General features: G+C 42.2%; 2 protein-coding genes across 7 annotated transcripts in view; one reads left to right on the forward strand and one right to left on the reverse strand.

The window, feature by feature from the left end:
- Positions 1-179: 179 nt before the first annotated feature.
- EIF2S2 (eukaryotic translation initiation factor 2 subunit beta) lies at positions 180-19,947 on the reverse strand. 2 transcript variants are annotated; one of them, XM_059705948.1, is made up of 9 exons: positions 19,789-19,947; positions 14,937-15,114; positions 12,713-12,816; positions 8,149-8,284; positions 7,398-7,498; positions 6,651-6,799; positions 5,281-5,337; positions 2,331-2,416; positions 180-1,714 (listed from the first exon to the last, which is right to left on the reverse strand). In XM_059705948.1, exons 1-9 carry the CDS (start codon positions 19,801-19,803, stop codon positions 1,539-1,541), a joined length of 1,002 nt encoding a protein of 333 aa, XP_059561931.1. In that variant the 5' UTR covers positions 19,804-19,947; the 3' UTR covers positions 180-1,538. The 2 variants fall into 2 exon arrangements, with proteins under 2 accessions (XP_059561931.1, XP_059561932.1); XM_059705949.1 differs by lacking the exon at positions 5,281-5,337.
- A 15-nt stretch (positions 19,948-19,962) lies between these two features.
- ASIP (agouti signaling protein) overlaps positions 19,963-21,237 on the forward strand; it is a 95,495-nt gene continuing 94,220 nt past the window's right edge. For 4 of the 5 annotated variants that reach the window (XM_059705954.1, XM_059705952.1, XM_059705955.1 and 1 more), the window contains exons 1-2: positions 19,963-20,163; positions 21,060-21,126. The gene's annotated coding sequence lies outside the window, so the exon portion shown is untranslated. The other variant, XM_059705953.1, reaches the window with a different exon arrangement.

Here is a 21,237-nt window from a genome sequence, read left to right on the forward strand (position 1 = left end):
ATCTTAAAGGGTCAGGATCAGTTCAGAGATGAGTCTGTTTTGAGAGTAAAATTAAAGATGCATTGAAATTTTCAACATAACTATGCCAACCTATCACCAAATTGTGAAGTCCCATGTCTTCCCCTGAGGGGTCCCACTAAATGAAAACATATACACACACAAAAGTAATAGAGCGCTAATTACACAAGAGGCACTGATCCTTGCTTTATTCACTCAGTAACATCCAACATTGGGAATTGTGTGGGCACAGATACAAAAGGAAGATGGCATTATAAACAGCAGTCGAGTTCATCAGGGCAGTGGCCGCAGCTCAGCCAGTTTGAAGGAATGCTCTGCTCCTTCCAACACTTTATGGCCAAAGTGTTTTATTATAACACTTGGCTTGTACTTTAAAATTAAGGGTCACAGTGATTAAAAACAACCATGGTCAAGACATTCAGGGCCAAGTGACTGGCTGCTTCTGAGCTGCTTAGGATTAGTCTTGCATCAAGAAAGTAGGAGCAACATTATGCCCTCATCCTTGGCAAGTGCGTGCAAGGCAACCACAGCAGACACATAAGATGATCTTTCTTTCCCTCATGCTCAATGGAGAAATAACCTTTTAGCCAAATCCTCAGAAGGCAGAACTGGAGGCACCAGAAGCACCACACACAGGCAGCATCACCTCTTTCAAAAGATACTTTAATACAGAAAATAGAAAAGCATTTGTGGTGGGTCTTTTCAAACCTGGAACACAAGTTGTGGAAGAAAAAGAAAAACTTCCTCTAGTATCATGGTTTAGACTGTTTCTTTTGTACTGCACACGCCATATCTCTTATGAGACACACTTCACAGCCATTTCTAAGATTCTCTTGGTGGCCAATAAGAAAATTCAAAGGAGGGAGGGTACCTAGCACCTTGTATTCCCTCATGGTGACAGCTAGAGGACTTGGCAGTGAGGTAGTAGCAACAATCCTCACATAATGAAATGAATTCACATCTATGTAGTCATTCCTGGACACTAAAAATAGGCCGTCCTCCCAAATCTCATGCTCCAACCACCCTCTCGTGGGATGCTGTGTCTACTTTATGCATCTCAGAAGAAGCTGAGAGGAAAATGGCTGCCCAGCTGAAGTCACTGCCAGTGTCCAGTTTTTAGGATAAAGATGCAGAAACCTCACCAGATCCCAGGCCCAAACTGTTCTGCTGGATTCATTAAGCACAATTTTTTAGAAAACTGAAGGACAAACCAAATTGAAAGAATCACTGTTATAATAACTTTAATTTCTCTTGCATTTTACAGAAGTCTGTGAACGATTTTTTAAAAGCACCACCTTACCCCATCTTGTTTCTCTGACAGTTGTTAAAGTAGGCAATGATTATGTCAACAGCTTCAGCATCGGCATCTTGCAAGGATTTCAGACCAACCAGCCACACACCAAAGAGCTTGGCAGCTTTTCTATCTTGTTTTTTAATACAATGGTATATCCACTCTGATGGTAAACCTGTCCAGCCAAATTTCCACAACACACTTTGCCAAATCAGTGGTGATCAGCAAATTAGTTAGCTTTGGCACGGAGCTGTGCTCGCTTGCCCGTGACAGCCTGGAAGCCGGTTTTGATGCTGGCAACAGAGCATCGAGAATGACAAGTTTCACACTGTAAGAAATAGAGTCGGGTGTCCTTTTGCAGGATTGTGTCAGGTGATCGGCATGTGTGACAGGTGACATATTCCTCTGCAGGAAAAGCAACATACAGAATTAACTGGGTGGCCTCTGGTTTCTTTCCTCTAAAAACACTTCTACACTGAACTCCACAAGCCCAGGCTAGCACCCAGACCAAGGAGCTTAGCTCAACTTATTTGTAAGTTTATCCCTAAACTATTCCAGGGTAAGAAAACAAAAGCCGTCTGCTGCAATGCTTCAGGTACTAAACCATGGGTTGAAAAAAGAAATACTCCAAATGTCCAAGGGAGCAGGAACACTTGCCAGATGCCTACTCGTGGTTTTTCTGCAGGAGAGCCACTAAGAAAGACCTTACAGTGTTCCTAGGTAGGTGGGAAGAGACCTGTCAATTTTAAGTGATGAAGGAGATAAATGCAGATCAGGCCTTGAACGCAGACAGGTTTCTCCGGGTTGGCCTTCAGCCTGGTGATAGGCTGGGCCTTCTCCCTGCACCCCCAATCAGTGGCCAAGAGCCACCTCCCTGCCCCCTTCCCCATCACTATCATTTTACCTCATCCTTTAAGGCCAGCCTTTCCAGCTCCATTACAAACCAATGACTCTCCCCAAAATAATACAACCTGATGAGAACATTTCAGAGTGATGTACTGAGATTAAATCATACACTTACTGATATATCTTCTCAAAACATTTTCTATCTGTTTCTGTTGGAATCTTCCTTTGATTACAAGTTGGTTATTACCATCTATAGAACCACTATGAAAGAAAACAAATATCTCCATTATTGCTTTTTCCTATAGGGAACCAAATTCCAGGATCTTTACATTCAATGAATTTAAAATATATTCAATGGCATAAGTTAAATTCTAGAAGTAGTACTATACTACCTGGTTTCTCAAAAATTATTTTTAATTAAGTAGTTGGTACCAGATGAAAGATCTACATTTCTTAACACTTAATCCAATTTCAATCAATTAAGTCTTCAGCAACAAATCAAATTTATAATTGATTTTAAGTCTAAACACAAATTGATTCCTTAACTGTGTGATGGCTCATTCATCCAACAAGGTAAAACACTTTTACTGAATGCATACCACGTTCAAAGTAAGACCTATCTTTAAAAATTCTAAGCACCAAATACATATTTTGATTATCATATATAGTTGATGAAAGTATTCTAAAACCAATTGTGTTAAGAGTTCAAGTAATTATGTTAACATTGAATTGTACACTTTTTTATTTTTTAATATATTTTTGTTGATTTCAGAGAGGGAGAGAAACATCAATGATGAAAGAGAATCCTCGATCAACTTACTCCTGCACACCTCCTACTGTGGGGATTGATTGCCACCACAACCAGGGCATATGCCCTGACCTGGAAGAGAACCCTGACCCCAATTCATAGCTCAATGCTCAATCACTGAGCCACACCAACTGGGCTGAATTGTACATTTAAATGTGTGAAATATATCTCTATAAACTGTTAACCCCTCTACCCCTCAAGTACGGTTGAAGTCACAGGCCACATATTGTCAATGGTACTTAGAAAAGTTTTGAGCCCGGCTGGTGTTGCTCAGTGGTTGACCGTAGACCCATGAACTAGAAAGTCACGGTTCAATTCCCGGTCGGGGCACATGCCTGGGTTTCAGGCTCAATCCCCTGTGGGGGGTGTGCAGGAGACAGCCGATCAATGATTCTTATCATTGATGTTTCTAGCTCTCCCTTCCCTCTCTCTGAAATTAATTAAAAAATATGTATTTTCTTTAAAATAAACTTTTTCAAAAGCGGATGACAAGCACTTTGAGAGAGAAAGCTCTAGGCTAGACATTTGTTAAAAATTACAAATCACAAAGTGAAACAACAAAATTTAGCCAGGTCGTGTTAAATTTCAACATCCCACTATAAAAATCACTTTGCACCCTGGCCAGTGTGGCTCAGTTGGTTGAGCGTCGTCCCGTGCACAGAGAGGTCACCAGTTGATTCCTGGTCAAGGCACATGCCAGGGTTACAGGCTCCATCGCCAGTGGGGGGCATGCAGGAGGCAGCTGATCAGTGTCTCGCTCTCATTGATGTTTCTTTCCCCTCACCTCCCTTCCTCTCTAAAAATCAATAAAAACATTTTTAAAAAATGACTTTTACAAGAATCTCTCCTGTGATTCTCCTTTAACTATAAAGGTTTATTATTATCCCCCATGGACTGGGACCCTTAATCTCCAGGCTATGGTGAATTCTAATACTTGATGTAGGGAATGTTTTTTCATTCACTGTCAAAAGAAATTGACTTTTTTCAACCCTATATTAAGTCCACTGACCTTAAGTTCACTGGTTCTCAACTTGTTATAATTTATCCCACTTCTTAAGAAATAATTCTGAGAAGTAGGGAAAATACTGCTAACTTTTACTCCTTCATTAATTTATGCAAGTTAAAAATAAGCGATGATCTCTCCCCATTTTGGGGGGGGGAGGGGGCAACCAACATTTTTGGTGGCCTCAAAAAAAAAGCAACAACTATATAATTTACATTTAAAACATAATTCTTTTACAACAGAACCTACATATCTACCACTAGAGTCAAGTAAATTACTCCTTAAACCCACAGCAAGTGTAGCCAATCCCAGCAGAGTTTCAAGAAAAGGAAGAGAGCAGAACACGTGAGTTATCTCTATACTGCCAGCAAGGCACAGGAGCTCAAGCTCCCGAGAAACAGGCAGATCTGAGTCTGCATTGACTGTGCCATTAAGTAGTTATGTGACCAACTACAACTTCACTAAAATGGTTTCTAAATCTTTAAGACAGCTAATATTAATTTCTACTAACAGTTCATGCAACTGTTTTAAGACTGAAATGGTACCCAAGATGCTCAATATGTGTTATTCATCATTATTATGCCCTGAATCTACTTTTAAAGGGACAGTTGGCTTCCTAGCACTTAAAGGTCAATTCAAATGGGATCTTGGCCCCCCTGAATGGGGATGAACTGGCTTGGTGACTTCAACAGTTGAGCTCTTAAGGAAGTAACTAATTATGGATCCCTGTTTCAACATTTCTCCTGTGCCACTCATCAATTTGTAAGCTATATTTCATCAATAGTCTATTAACAATTTAGAAATAATACTGACCTAAGAAAATAATTTCCTTTGAAATCTAATATTTGCTCCATAAAGATCTAAGAATCCAGTTAATGACAGGAAACTCTAAACACGGCAGTGCCATGATCCTCATTTTGGTATGCCAACAGGCCTGTTTAGATGAGTCACTGTTAATTCTGTTCTCTATTCCCAGGCAGCCAAGCTCTCCCACAGAAATGAGTTGACTTCCCTCTTTCAGTGGCCCAGAAGTTCCTCTGATAATCAGGTGAATTTTTTTTTTTTTTATCCTGTGTTTTGTTTTTTAGTTTATTTGAGAGAAGAGAGAGTTGGATCCATTGCCTCCTATACGCACCCTAACCAAACTTGTAACCTTTTGGACGACGATGCTCCAACCAACCAAGTCACCTGGCCAGAGCAGTGAATTTTTTTTTCTAAGTGTGTTACATATCCTTTTCAGATTAAGAAAAGCTCTTAGGAGATGTCCAGTAATTCTGTATGTAAATATATATATATGCAAATATAGTTTCTTACCTTGTACCCAATTCAGCCAATAAAAATGCGAGGAGATGTTTGGGCTGACGATGTAATCTAAAAAAGAAAGTAGAATATATAAACTGTCCTCCATGGAAAACTAACCAAACTTCTAAAAACCAACTTGTTCACTGTTTCAATTTGTGACTACTCTGCTATTAGGTGAACTTCAGTGCCCAGTTCATCAAACTCTGAAATAAAAGATATGTAATACATTTTAAAAACCATAAAATAATATTGCAAGTTATTTATAAATACTGTACATACCTATGAGTAAATGTCTAGAAACATGGACAGAAAAGGTAAACAACTTTAGAAAGTAACATCTTTTTCTGGGAAGGAAGATAAAAAATGGCTTTAATTGTAACTGTAAAACCCTCTTTTAAAGAGTAAAATGGTATGAAATAACTGTGTCAAAAGGTCAAATACACCAAACCTAGGCAATAGGATACTTGGCTGTTCTTTATGCTAATCCCTATATACTTCCTGTTTGAAAATGTTCATTTAAAAAAAAAAAATGGAACAGCCCAGCCCATATGGCTCAGTGGTTGAGCGTCAACCTATGAACCAGGAAGTCACGATTCAATTCCCAGTCAGGGCACATGCCTGGGTTGTGGGCTCAATCCCCAGTAGGGGGCATGCAGGAAGCAGCCAGCTGATCAATGATTCTCTCATCACTGATGATTCTATTTCTCTCTCCCGTCCTCTGAAATCAATGAAAATATTTATTAAAACACACACACACACACACACACACACACACACACAAGTGGTTATCTCTGGGTGATGGAATTTTTAGTGATTATTTTCTTTTTTGTTTACTATTATTTACCATTTTATCTGCAACAAGAACAATCAGTAAATAAGGTCAGTTGCCCTAAGGAACCAGCCAAAAATGGTGTAGCTGAGGAGCTAAGAAGAGCCAGGCCCAGACAGTTGAATGACCTGGTGGTGAGAGGCATGGAATGTGATGGTAATTAAAAAAGCTGTGTCTTGACAATGACCACCTGAGGAAGAGGCACAACAAATTCAGCTGTTTCCCCTGAGCTCACTTGCCACCCCAGCCTCAAAAGCTTTTCTGCCTTCCCTGGGTTGGCCAAGCTCCTGTCTGAGGAATACATTTAGCCTCCACACTCTTCACTCCATCTGGATCCATTCTCATGCATCAGCATGAGTTGGCATCTCTCACCTCTGGATGTCTGATAATACAAGCCCTGAGACCTGTAAGTAACAAAGAACTGATATATTTTAACTCTGACTTTCCTCAACCCAACTTTCTACCTGCAATGAAGTCCTCAATAAGGACCTTTAACATAAACATCACTGAAAATTTGGTATTTGCAATGGAGATTCTCCATTAACGAACTTACAGTTTACAGATATCTGTAAAGTTGACAAAAGAAGTTTTCTTGGTTCCTACTCGAACGACCTGTGGAGGTTTCATGACAAATTTCCTTTTCTCTCCAGCAACCATATCTGGATTCTTTTCCCTCATGATGTTGAACACTCGATTCAGTAGCTATAGAGATAAAGTGGTATTCATGTACATTCTTATTAATAGAAGTATACTGGAATCTTTGCTCTACCTTTAAGCAAACTTCACTTTTTATTAAATACACACATCACTCTATGTTCTGGGAGCTGCTTGAGAGCAGGACTCAAGTCTCAACCAGGATCTGGTCCATTATGAATGCTCAGCAATTCCTTGTTTGAAGTTAATGAACGAATAAACCCCTTCTAACTCTGCTGTTTCTATGGGAAAGTATATGATATAATCAGAATAAGATTCAGGAAAGCCCAAATAAGCAAACTCCATGCTATCCTGACCCCAAATTAGCCAATTCCTCTCTCCACTGCTCCCCACTCCCATTCCAGGGGCTCTATCTCCATGTCCTAAGTTCACAGATTCAGATGGGAACAGTGAGTACTATAATGACTGCCACACTGACTGTCCCATATGAGGGCAGCAGGCAATGCTGTGCACTGGCTATGTGACCTCTCTGAGTCTGCTTCAATTTGGAGTTCAATGGCCCTACCAATTCAGGGAGCATTTACCTTGCTTTTCTTTGAGTTCTAGGGACTAGCTTAGCGCCTTTCCGTAACAGAATCTGTCTTACCTCCTCATACGTGTAGTCTCTTTCTGAGCCTGCCCAAGCAGGGCCTGTCTGGTTACTGAATGAGATACCATCATCTTTTTTGCTGTCTTCATCTTCTAAAGCTACAGATAACAAAGACTAAGAATGAGGGGTAGAGGCAGATCTAGAGAAATGAAAGTATCAAAGACATTTGTCTTCCCTCCCAGAACTACATTCACCACAGCCTCAAGCATAAAGGCATTAAGTTTCACAAATAACCTCTCATTCCTTAAAAATAGGGACTTTCATAAACAACCCTTAATAGAGACCTCTCTAATTAAGAATTTGTGATAACACAGACACACCTAACTGTTTCTTGATTTAACAAACACAAGATAAAATAATGTACTGGGATAATTAGGAAAAAACATCCACTGTTTAGGCACTTAAGAAACATTCACATCCATAAAAACCCATCTGCTAACTAAAGTTCTTTAAAAAACCCATGGCACGTAGAAACTAATAAAACAGCACATTTTAACAAAATGAAAATTTTGTAACATTTAAAATCCAGTTACAGTAATTTTCCCAATCACCTGAAGCTGCATGATTTAGTAAAATTATAACTGTCAAATTCTACCCCCATGAAATCTTTAACTGTCATCAAGTCAGATATTGTTTTCCTTTTAGCTTCCATAATCAGGTGGAAATAAGGGTCAAGAAAAAATAAAAGAGGAGCCCACCTATCAAAGAGATTAGGCCAAAGGCCCAAGTAACGAGCACCCAATATTACCTTCGTCTTTCTCTAGAATTTCATCCTCATCTGGGAATTTGACATTTTTCTTTTTCTTCTTTTTATTGCCAAGCATAATGTCAAGGTCATCCTCTGGTTCAGCTGGTTCTTGAACATCACTTTCAATCTTAAGATCCTAAGAAATTAAGATACAAATTTCAATATTTTGATTCCAGGACTTTAAAAAAAAATGACATGGGCTGACATCCTTTTAGAGGAAAAAAAAATTTAGTATTCAAAACTGAAGTTACATATAAGAAATGTCTCTCATAGGTGAGCCAAAGTGGCTCAGCGAGTCCCTGTCATTTACACTGGAAATCTGAGACAGTTCTGTGGGATCGTTTCCTTTCTTTTTATTCACCAGCCTTGGGATCTTAAGAAAGTATTATCTATGTTTCCAAACCAGGCCAGTGTCAGAATCACCTGGTAAACATTTGTAAGATTCTTAAATCTTTTAACTGACAATCTTTAGCAGGAACAAGGGTCAGGAGTATTTTAAAGAAGTTTCTAAGTATTCTGATATAATCAGTGGGAGGAGGATTTTTTTCCTACTGACACCAAATACATGGTGTTTTTCCACACCAATTCTTCAACTCTCCAACTAACTGAGTGACCTATAATTCTTTTAACTCTGAAACTACCTGTAGTTAGTGAAAGTCTCCACAGGTTTAAGGGCTCAGTCCCACAAGACTGTCCTCACTTCGGGGGCCAGTCATGACTGATTAAATCATTGACCACTGGTGAGTGAATTCAATTTCCAACCCCCTTCCTCAGGAGAGGGTTAGAAGGGGGAGGGTGGGTGGGTGTATATGAATTCCAGTCATCTAATCATGGCTTAATCTTTCTGATGACCAGCTCCTATACCAGGGGTGGGCAAACTTTTTGACTCGAGGGCCACAATGGGTTCTTAAACTGGACCGGAGGGCCGGAACAAAAGCATGGATGGAGTGTGTGTGTGAACTAATATAAATTCAAAGTAAACATCATTACATAAAAGGGTACGGTCTTTTTTTTTTTAGTTTTATTCATTTCCAACGGGCCGGATCCGGCCCACGGGCCGTAGTTTGCCCACGGCTGTCCTATACTGAAGCTATTCAGGAGTTCCCAGCCACCAGTCATCTCAAATTGACACTTTCACCATTCCAGGGATTGCAAGGGTTTTAGGAGCTGTGCCAGGAACCAAAGACAAAGACTAAATATTTTTTATTATACCACAGTCAGCCTTGCTACCAGGCTGTGAAAAGGTATTTGGGCATCACTTCAATAGATGACATCATTAAAGGGAAAGGCAGAACCCATGGAGAATTAGGATCACATGAATGTAGGCAAGGTAAAGGTTGATCCCAAGATTAGTTGCTATAGTCACAGATGAAAATAGGATATATCACAGCCCAGAAATTAGTCATAAACCCCCAAGAAGTACCAGTCTCAGTTTCCAATCTCTCCCTCCTTTCATGAGCTTATCCAGCTCCCTGCCCTGAAATGTGTTGTCAACATTACCTATCAATATCTATTTTTGTATTTTTGTGTGCTTACAACTGAACTAGTCTCACAATGGCTGTAGTAATTTCAGAAATCTCATCAGCAGAAAAATTTAAATAGTTGGGAGTAAATGAAGCTCAGCTCTAAGATCCCATATCCAGCTGTATGGTCTTACTGGCACATCGGGCCATGAAAGACCAATCAGTTAAAGTGTATTAGCTGGATAATCTTTTTAATAACGAGCCAAGGTCATAACCACCGATTACGACCCAAGGCTCAACCACACTGGAAGTCAGTGCTGGGTCGCTACGGCACTGACTGCCTAGGGGGCTGTGGATCAGGTTCGGAGAGAGGCCTACAGAGAGAAAGGCAGGGTCTGATCCATAGTCTCTGTGGCAGCCACTGATCAGAACTTGCCTCTTTCTCTCCCAGCCTGGCCAACACTCGTGCCTCCATTTCTCTCTAGGCCTCCACGGGGCTGATCAGCTCCACCTTTCTGATCAGGCCCCGTTGATATGCCCAGAGACATTGACTGGCATAGAAACTGACCAATCAGAACCAAATTGGCCGGCAGAGGAAGGCAGTTGGGGGTGAGATTAGGTCTACAGGGGAGGGCAGTTAGGGGTGATCAGGCCAGCAGGGAAGGGCAGTTGGGGGCAATCAGGCCAACAGGGGACAGCAGTTAGGAGCAAGATCAGGCTGGCAGGGGAAGGCAGTTAGGGGCGATCAGGCAGGCAGGCAGAGGCAGTTAGGGGGGATCAGGCAGGCAGGCAGGTGAGTGGTTAGGAGCCAGCGGTCCCAGATTGTGAGAGGGGTGTCCGACCGACCACTGGCAGTCAGACATTCCCCGAGGGGTCCCTAATTGGAGTGGGTGCAGGCTGGGCTGAGGGAACCCCTGCTCTGCGCACGAATTTCGTGCACCGGGCCTCTAGTACACAAATAAAAAACCAGCTATTAACCCAGTCTCTAAGATGACAGTCAATAAATGAGAAACTCAGATATGCCAAATATAAATTAGCACATACCAGTACAGTCCTATACTATTATTTATTTTATCCCAGTAAGATCGACTTCCAAGCCGAGGCTAAGTCAGTCTTAGTGAAAGGAAGTGAATAGCAGTATTTTTCAAAAGCCCTGGGATGGTCTGAAAATTCAGATGGGAGAGCAACCCAAGATCTTAAAAACACATCACCTTCACCCTAACTGGTTTGGCTCAGTGGATAGAGTGTTGGCCTGCAGACTCAAGGGTCCCAGGTTTGATTCCGGTCAAGGGCATGTACCTTGGCTGCGGGAACATCCCCAGTAGGAGGTGTGCAGGAGGCAGCTGATCGATGTTTCTAACTCTCTATCCCTCTCCCTTTCTCACTGTAAAAAATCAATAAAATATATTAAAAAACACATCACCTTCAAGTCAATGTCCATGCACTGCCTGATAAAGATATTGGTAATAACCTCTTATGTTATGACTTCAATAACAGGAAAAAAGTATTCAAGCACTTAATAAGAGGAGATAGAGCTTATATAAGGAAATCTACACGACAAAAGCTACTAACTAGAGGAATCAACCAAGAAAACCTTGTTAACCAAGATTTTCTCTGATACATCTCTGATGTGTCACTTTTGTTACCCAGGATATTTAAACCTCACTTGTTCAGTATAATTTGAGCATCTCTCTTTCTCAATTTCCCTGCAATAGTAGGAAGAGAAGAGAATCCCCAAACAGGGAGAAAATAAGATAAATCCAGGTAAAATAGTCTTGTTTTAAATTATCCTGAAAATGGGAAAAATATCTTACTTATTTCAGTACCTTAGCAATTAGTACACAATGTCTGACAACTCAATGCACTCACCAATACACATTTGAATTAACCAAGTCATGGAAACTGTGACACTATTTCCAAAACTCAATAAAGTACTATACAGTATACATTTCCTGCTATATTTGGGATACACCTTATTTACTTAAGTTTCAGTAAATAAACTATTTACCAAAGAAACGTTTGGGTAGAGGACACAAAATGGGATCCTTAAGAGCAGACTTTCAGCTCATCCCTCCATCCATCCTATTCACCTCACTACCCACCCATGTATCTACTTATTCAAAAGAATTCTAAGATATTTATATTGGAAATTGATCTAGTATTAAGAGAACCTACAAGATCAGAGAACTCCATAAAAACAGCTTGAGTGCTCTGGTTCTCCTACAGGCCATAAGATCATCAGGCACAACCACCACAGGTTGGTGCTCAGAGGTACATATACATTCTTTGCAGCTCAGGTGACACATAAATGTGTGTATCTTCAACATGCCACCAAAGTTTAACAGAGGAAACTGAGAGAGTATTTGCTTCACAGCTTTCTCACTTATTGAAATACTAGAGGCCTGCTGCACGAAATTCGTGCACAGGTAGGTTCCCTAGACCTGGTTGGTGATCATGGCCGATCAGGGCCTTCCGGCTGCCAGCCGGGGCCTTCCTTTGTTCTGCGCCACCCCCTGGTGGTCAGCACACATCATAGCAAGCGATGAAACTCTCAGTCGAATTCCCGAGGGGACACTGTGCATATTAGCCTTTTATATATATAGCTCTTATTCAGCCAATCACAATCTAGTTAATGACAAGGGGCATCTATAGGAACTGCCCCTGGTGATCAGTGTACTCCCACAGCGGGAGCACTGCTCAGCTGACTGACGGGTGCCAGACACAGGGCTCACTGCTGGCTGCCACAGCCCGGTAACCACAGCAGAGCGGCAGCGAGCCTACCAAGCAGCGGCGGCTGCGTTTTGGCCCAATCCCTGCAGGCCACGCCGAGGGACCCCACCAGTGCACCAATCTGCACACCGGTCCTCTAGTTTTGTAATCATTTTACAGCCCCACAATAAAATATGTAAAACCTAAATTTACATTCCTTTTCATTATAATCCCTTCAAAGTACCTTAATCAGACATGATGACCTTAACAGTGTGATTAAGTACTTAACAAAAGCAAAGCTAGTAAGAGATGAAACAAAGAAGAATTAACATCAGCCATTGAGCAACCTTTCAAGAGGTCAAATTTTACCTTCAATAAGAAAGCAATACTACCTTTACACCTTCTTCCGCCTCATCAATATCAAATATCTTTTTTGTTTTTTTCTTCTTTTTCTTTTGATTAAAGAAGTTCAAGTCATCTAGATCGTCAGAGGCATCTAAAAAGACATAATTAAGATTATTAATTAACAACAAACAGAAGGCAAAGCATCCAGTTATGAGTTAAACCAACATTTCAGCTAGTAATTAGGAAAAACCTCATTAGAAAGCCATATTGAGAACATTTATGAATCTAATTATATCATGCCTCACTGTTCCCAATACAAAGTCAGGGTTTTAACACAATTTCCAAGACCTCCCAGTTTTCTCTCTTCACTTCTGCTTACATCTCATCTCCCATCCTATATAATGAGAGGGATATGCTAATTAACCCAGATATGCTAATTAGCCATGACCAGTATGCAAATTGACAATCACTCCAACACACAAGATGGCTGCCCCCATGTGGCCACAAGATGGCTGACAGAGGAGGGCAGTTTGGGGGGGACCAGGCCTGCAGGGGAGGGCAGTTAGGGGCAACTGGGCCGGCACAGGAGGGCCGTTGTGGGGGACCAGGCCTTCAGGGAGGGCAGTTAGGGGAGACCAGGCTGGCAAGGGGAGGGCTATTGGGGGCGATCGGGCCGGCAGGGGAACAGTTAGGCGTCGATCAGGCTGGCAGGGGAGCGGTTAGGCAGGGGTGGGCAAACTTTTTGACTCGAGGGCCACAATGGGTTCTTAAACTGGATCGGAGGGCCGGAACAAAAGCATGGATGGAGTGTTTGTGTGAACTAATATAAATTCAAAGTAAACATCATTACATAAAAGGGTACGGTCTTTTTTTTTTTTTTTTTTTTTTTTTTTTAGTTTTATTCATTTCCAACCGGCCGGATCCGGCCCGCGGGCCGTAGTTTGCCCACGGCTGGGTTAGGGGGTGATCAGGCAGGCAGGCAGAAGTGGTTAGGGGCAATCAGGTAGGCAGACGGGCATGCAGTTGGGAGCCAGCAGTCCTGGATTGTGAGAGGGATGTCTGAGATGAGAGAGGATGCAGGCTGGGCTGAGGGACACACAACCCTCCCCCGTGCACGAATTTAGTGCACTAGGCCTCTAGTATCTTAATACCTGGTTCCAGCCCAAATGAAGTACTTCCACTTTAGCAATGCCTGTGGTCTCTCACCTCCAACCCTTGCTATGGACCCTACCACAGAGCTCTTACAGGATCTTGTTAGTTTTTCCACCAAGAAGCCCCTTCTAAGCCTATCTGTCCCTTTCAACCAATTGGGTACCAAGGTGCTTCAATAGTATCTTATGTCATTCCAAAGGAGGTACTTACTGGTTTGCTTATCTATCTCCCTCACAGATATTAGAGAGAGATACTAATAGATAATATGCCTTGTTCACCTATATCCTAGTGCCTAGTTCTACTTGTTATTCAATCAATCAATCAATGAATCAACAAAAGGCCTTATAAAGTATTTCACATTCATCAAATGAGGCTACAACATGAATAAAATGAATTTTATCTACCATTACTTAGTAATATTGAGTTATGTTCAATAAATTTTCCATTTGTTCTACACTGTTGTACTCTAGAAATATTTTAGGATCACTCTGCTACAAAGTTTTCAAGGAGCTATTTATGAATTCATTTTGTCTTATTGCAAGAATGACTTACTTTCCAAGTTTGTTTTAATCATATACAAGATGCTTAGCACATGACAGAAGTTCACTGGATGTCAGTTCTATCTCCAGCAGTGTCTTATATTCAACAGACATGTTTACTGAATCACTTATTTCTAATAATTAAATAGTATCTTTCTCAAAGCTCAAAAGTTAATAACTAATGCTGGTGTCTAAACTGAAACACTTTTTAAATAATTTTAATTTCTTCTGTGTTTTCAGACTTGCTAAGACACAAAACTACCTATCTTGGTCTTATTTCTTTCTGCCTACACTCAAATACAATCACCATTAAAATACAAAAAGAGACCTGACAGGTTAGACTGGAAAATCAGTCCTGGAATGGCAAGGTGTAGCCACTTGTGGATTCAGTAGGAATTTTCTTGGAACGAATCTACCAGAAATATGGCAAAGTCCAGTGCCCACAGACTGTTGATGGCCTCAACTTTCACTGGAATAGCCTTATCAAACTGAGGGGTCAATGTATGCACAGAATCCAAAACACAATGGAAGAGAAACAGGCCTTTCAGCAAAAGAGTCCTCTCTCACATCTACCACTCACCTTTTTTCCTATTGTCCTCCTCATCAGCCTCTACATCTTTGTCCTCAGTGGGCTCTGGCTCCACTTCTTTTGTTTCTGAGGGTTGAGTTTCTTCGGTCTGGGCATCCCCTTCCTCATCTAACATAAAAGGCTTCTTCTTCTTCTTTTTCTTCTTGCTCATAGTAGGATCAAAAATCATCTGTTTAAAAGACAATAAAAAAGGGACCAAGTGATTGTTTTCACACTCCAACTATGCTGTATTCTCAAAAGACATATGCTTAAAAGTAAGAGTATTTCCCTCTGGTGCATCAGCCCAGGCACTGAAAGGTCACGGGTTTGATTTGCAGTCAGGATGCATGCGGGAGGCAACCAAGTGATGTGCCTCTCTCACATCGATGTTTCTCTCTCCATCCATCCATTCCACTCTCTAAAAAACAATGGGAAAATATCCTTGGGTGAGGAATAACAACAACAAAAAAGTAAGAGTATTTGCTGCACTCAAGTACCAAAAAAACAGAATTAAAAACAAGGCCACCCAACTCTCCTTATACTATTAAACATGGAATGATAGTGGAGGGGGGTGTTCCTTAAACTTGTGCACTGCCTTTCAATTTGTAAATTACCACAAGATACAGCAACTTCACTTAAAGTTTCATGAGCAAATGTGGAGACTTTATGATGAATTAATCATGGAATATAGGGAAGGGACCTTAGTAATAACCTTTGCTATACCCCTGACTTTGTGGATGAGAAAACCAATACCTAGGTAGATTATACATGTTTATTTAAGGTTGGTAACCTGGGGTTACTACACCAGAAGACTTGACTTATAAAAAAAAAATTTTAAATATTATCCTTAAGTTCAGACAAACCTTTAAGGAAATCCACCAGCAACCCTTCACATAGCAAATCTATATCTGAGTAAGAGAAACTTCTATATAACCTTTTACTCTGCTTTTTGTTTCTGAACATTAAAAGTTTTCTTGGGTTATTTTTATCTGATGTCCATTAGAGAATAAGCGAAACATTAATTTATACCTTGTTATAGACTGCACTGATCACTTGGGGAAAAAATACAGATAAAGTATTTTAGACATAACAGTTTAAACAACATATAGGGTAGACTCCAGTACAGTGGAAAGAGTGAGGTCACTAACGTCAAACAGAATTGGATTCAAATACCAAGTATTTTTTTCTCTAAGCTCCTCACCAATTTTTGTCCAAATTCTATCAAGCTTAAATTTAGCATTTTTCCCAACGAACTGCTATGACAGTACAGTGAAGTGTCTGGTGCCCAACTGACTAAATTCAAGTTTTGACTCTGGCTCTTACTTGTATTACCCCAGGTAAGTTCTTGCCTTCTCCATGCCCGATCGAGCATCAAATCCGCAACCCACGTACATGGCATTGACAGGGATTTGAACCTGCGACCCTTCGGTGCACCGGCTGACACTCTAACCATGGAACCACACCAGCCAGGGCTTAAATTTCTTTATGTCCTAAGTACATTAAAGAAACTGAGCTACACTGAAACCAAACTGTGGTCTATAATAAAGTAGGGTTGGTATAGTCCTCACTCGATAGAGAAGGATCCGCAAGATATTATGGAAACTGATATAGCCTCATCTCAGTTATCCTCTCCTATCTTAAGGACCTAACTGTATAAATGAGTAATTCTGAAATGCCGTCAGTCTGAAGAACTTAATTTGGCAAACTTAAAGAAGAACCAGGAGGAAGGAGTTCCCCACTGCTGACCTACTAAGCCACAGGTCACCCTACATGGAATGTCCAAGGAGGTAGCTACAGTTCATACCCACTCCTGAGATAAGGACATTTGGCAAAAGGACAGAGAACTCCAGGTACTATAAGCATGGTTGTCTGGCAGGGCTTACAATTCATTTATTGCTTTTTTTCCCAAGTAGCAACTACCCTGGAATAATAATTACATTTATTATTACTCAGCATGACAAACCAAAGATGGGAGGGGTCCTGAAATCAAAAGAGGACAGCCTCACAAGTGCCTTATCCTCTGAAAAACATTCATGTTTAACCTACAGGTTAACAGTTTATTTGTAGCCTTGTAAAGGGTATGAAACATGCAGGAATTTATACACTGAAATAATTAATATCTCTCTTAATTACTGACTCTGGATACTTAAGACACACTCATCCCCTCATTTTATTCACACCACCTCTCAGAGTTAAAAATAAGGAAACCAGGGATCCAAAAGCAATGCCCAAAGCAGACCTCCCCCAAACCACAAGGCCATGTCGGTCTTGACTAAAAAATAAAAAATTGCTTTTTAAGACTTAAAAGCAATTTAAGACTGTTGTTATCTCTAGGTGATAGGATTCTAGATTTTTATTTCTCTTTGTATTCTTCTGCGTTCTGTACACTTAGTACAACACACATTCCATTTTTAAATCAGAAACTTCTTTAGCTTAAAGCTTCTTTTGTAAACTACCTTACTGTGTTGTATGAAAACCCACTGTTCTGACACTTAGTGAACAGGATCTAGTAATAAGCAATCTTAACTATTGACAGCACTTTTAAAAAAATTGGTCTGGAAAATAATGAATGCCTACAGATTAGAGGATTTTTCCTTACAGGCATCACCCATATTTCTCAAATACTGCTTTTTAAAGGTCTTGGTTCTACTAGGTTAAAAAAGGCTATGTTGTGGTGAATTCTGGCTTAATTATCAGGTATAAAAAGAAATGTGTACAGCCCTGGCCGGGTTGCTCAGTTGGTTAGAGGATCATTCCTATGAGCCAAGATTGTGGATTCAATCCCCTGGTCAGGGCACATACACGAATCAACCAATGAATGCATAGATAAGTGGGACAACAAGCTGATGTTTCTCTCTCTTCCCTCCTTTCTCTAAAATAAAAAATAACTGTGTACAGCTTACTTTTATTGTTTCCATGCAGAAATTTTTGCTTGTCTGTAAAGTAGTCAGAAATTAAGGATTGGCCTAAGAATACTTTTCTAGTCAATAATACTGGAGAAACCAGAACCTTCACATCCCTCCAGAGTGGAAGTCAAAGGCTGGTTTTAGTCCCACTAACTTGCTATGTGATCTTGGGCAAGTTAACCTCCCTGAACCCTAGCTTCCTGTCTATAAAATGAAGTTGGACTGGTAGGCCTAAAAAGTGCCAAGCTACTTAATATTTTATGGGCTTCCAAAAGTTATCTACTGAAATGCTGGTTCTGCCATATTCCACTTCCTTCAAAACCTGATCCCACTGCTAAAACTGAATCCTCCGGTACCACAAATCTCTCTGTTGATGGCTCTTTCTATCTCCTGTAGAAACTAGTTGATCTCTTACCTCCCCTGTATCACTTGTGAGCACTTTACCATCGAAACCACACAAACAGCACCCCACAGTACTTTGTACTACATAAGTGCTTTATTTTTAAAGGTTATGAAAAGCTTAGAAAATATGTAGAAAAAACAAACGTGAAACATTGCCACTCTCATGACCTCCAAGCAAGAACCATCTACTACCTTCAGACTCTCAGTTTCTTCTAAGAGAGCAAGAGCCTCCATCCTGGTCACCTAGATGTAGGCAATATTACCTAGATCTGGAATTCTACTACTGGTTCAGCCACTTACTCTCTGATCATGGGCATGATACCACACTCAAAGCCTCAGTTTTCTCATCCATAAAATGGGGCTAACAGTAATACTTATCTTACAGGATTACTGTGGAAGTCAAATGAGGGATTGGAGTCCCCCCCAGAATAAATCCAAAATTCCTTAATTTGGTCTTCAAACCCCTCCATGAACTGGCCACTAACCACATTTCAAGGGATTAACGCCAACCAAATCAGAGGAGAGTCTACTTTCCGCGAGCCCTCTTACTTGCCGTCTTAACCACCCGCTCACCCTAAGATCAGCCTTTCCATCACAAGAGGAAATGCTAAGGGTCGTTCAAGGGCTACCTCCGAAGCCAGCGCTCCAAAAAGCCTCGGATTTTTCCTCTTCCTTCTCTCCAAGGCCCTCTGGACCAAGCACTCGAATGCTGACAGAAATGAATTACAAAGTCAAGAGCCCTTTATTGTGGTGGGGAGAGCTGGCCAGGAAGCGGTAGCTCTCCCCCCAGGGTTAACGAATACCTACTGACAACACCTAAAATCCAACTTCATTTTAATCCGTTTGATTTCACTTGAACCGGGATAGATTTGGCCAGAAGGGATTTGAGGAAATTTGCTGAGGTACAAGCACGAGGGTAGAAAAAGGCCCGGCCAGCTTCGCATGCCCGACTTCCCGCTCTCGTCGCTGTGAACTCCGTGAAGGAAAACTCAGGGACTCCACCTCAAAACTTTCCAAAGTTAGGCACTTTTTGAGGCTGAAGCATCTTCACCTCTCATCCTATCTCCCCGACCCTCTGGACTTCTTAAGAAATAGTGCTCGAGATGAGAACGGCGGATACCGACCAGGAAAAGCCAGCCTGCAAAAGTTTTCAACGAGGGCGCTCCGCCCGAGCTCAGGGAGGCTCCCCTCGCCACCCCCGGCGCCCGGCGAGGAGTGTAGGAGCCGCAGTGTCAAATCGAGAGAAATGCAGGGGTCGCCAGCCCCAATCTCGTTCAATTGGGACATTAACCGGCATTCAAGCCCCATGCTAAGTGGGCGACTCAATATACCCTCCATTCCGGAAAAGCCGGCTTCCGCACCGCCGCCCTGCGGAGAGCGGGACGCGGCTAAGCCCGCGGCTCCGGAGTTCTCTCTGGCTCTACTGCTCCGGGCCGCCTAGGCCCGGCTGTCCCACATGGCGGCCGGCGCTAGGCCGCAGACCCGGTCTCCCACACGGGGATGGGTTCGGCTCCCCGCCAGAGTCCCCAGCCCTAACGCCAGGGTTAGGCCCTCACCTCGTCTCCGGACATGGCTGCGGCTCGAGTAGGATCCGCACGGACGAGAAGTCGGACAGGTTTGCCCCAGGCCTCAGCCGCGGTAGAGATCTCACCAACACCTCTCCCACAACCGCACTAGGCTCTTGCATCAGCGAAAGGGATGATACCCCGCCCTCGACTCCCAAGCGTTGGAAATGCGCCTGCGCAGAGCCCGTCACGGCGCAGGCGCGCGGAGGAGCTGCCCTAACGCGCTGTCTGGCGCGAGATACGCGGCGACGCCGCGTCTCGAGGCACGCCGGGACTTGTAGTCCTCTTAGAGGAGGCGGGCAATTGCGCGGCGGCCTCGCAGCGACCCCTGCGTGTGCGTGACGTCTGAGGAAGACTTCCGGGAAGGTTCGGTTTGGCTGTGGTGACTTTTCCTTCAAATCCTTTCGCGGGGGTAGAGCGTCTGCTTGTACAGTGAATTCAGGGCCATTTCTCCTGGGTTAGGGTGAGGGGTAAAACAGTAATGTGGACCCGTTGGGGCTTTAATTTTCCTATTACCTGGACCGTGTCCCTTTGGGGTGTTTTAGTGTTTGAGGAATTCTAAATTGGAGCTGGAGGTACTCACCTCACGAGGGTGTTTTACTTCATGGGAAATTTAACCTAACATGTTGGATTTCAACTCGGGAGGTCGCAAACCTAAGAGAAAAGACGTACCCAGAGGAGAAACGGCCTGGCCAGAGGCGGACGGTCGGGAACCTCAAAACACTTGTTTATGAAGTCTCCGCTTGAACGCGCTGGGTGCATCACGAAGATCCCTTGAGGCATAGTAGCATCTACCCTTTAGGGAGCTCTTGCTGTGTTAATGCCCTCCACCAAAGACCGCCGCGAACGCCCCTATAGTTGAACAAAGTTGGGCTTGTTTCCTGCAAGGGGAGACAGCATGAGGAACAGTGGGCATCTCGTAAAGAGAGTGCTGAGCACTAGCCAGATTGGTTCAGTGGTTAGAGCGTGGATTCCGGTCAAGGGCTGGTACCTCGGTTGCAGGCTCTTCCCCAGGCCAGAGGCAACCAATCTATGTGTTTCTCTCACATAAATGTTTCTCTGTCTTTTTCTCTCTCTTCCACTCGCAATGGAAAAATATCCTCAGGTGAGGATTAACAAACAAAACTAAAAATAAAAAAGAGGGTGCTGGAAAGAATGCACAGGATTTGGCTTGTGGTAGGTAATTCCCTGTTTGGGAAATGCTGGTATGATTAGCAAATTATCTTGATCAATTTTGTGAAAAGATTTATTTTCCTTTACAGCATGGTACCAGGCATGACCTCCTTAAACCGGCTACCTGCAAGACTTTCTTCAGAGATTTCCCCAAAGGTAGTAATTTTTTCCCCAGGAAAAGCCAAAATTCCCTGGGGTGTTGGCAAGTCACAAAGCAATGGAAGCTAAGCTTTTCCAGGAGATAGATCTTACTTAGACTAAGCTAAT

Source organism: Myotis daubentonii, chromosome 8 (assembly GCF_963259705.1).
Source record: "Myotis daubentonii chromosome 8, mMyoDau2.1, whole genome shotgun sequence".
In the NCBI taxonomy this organism is placed as follows: domain Eukaryota; kingdom Metazoa; phylum Chordata; class Mammalia; order Chiroptera; family Vespertilionidae; genus Myotis; species Myotis daubentonii.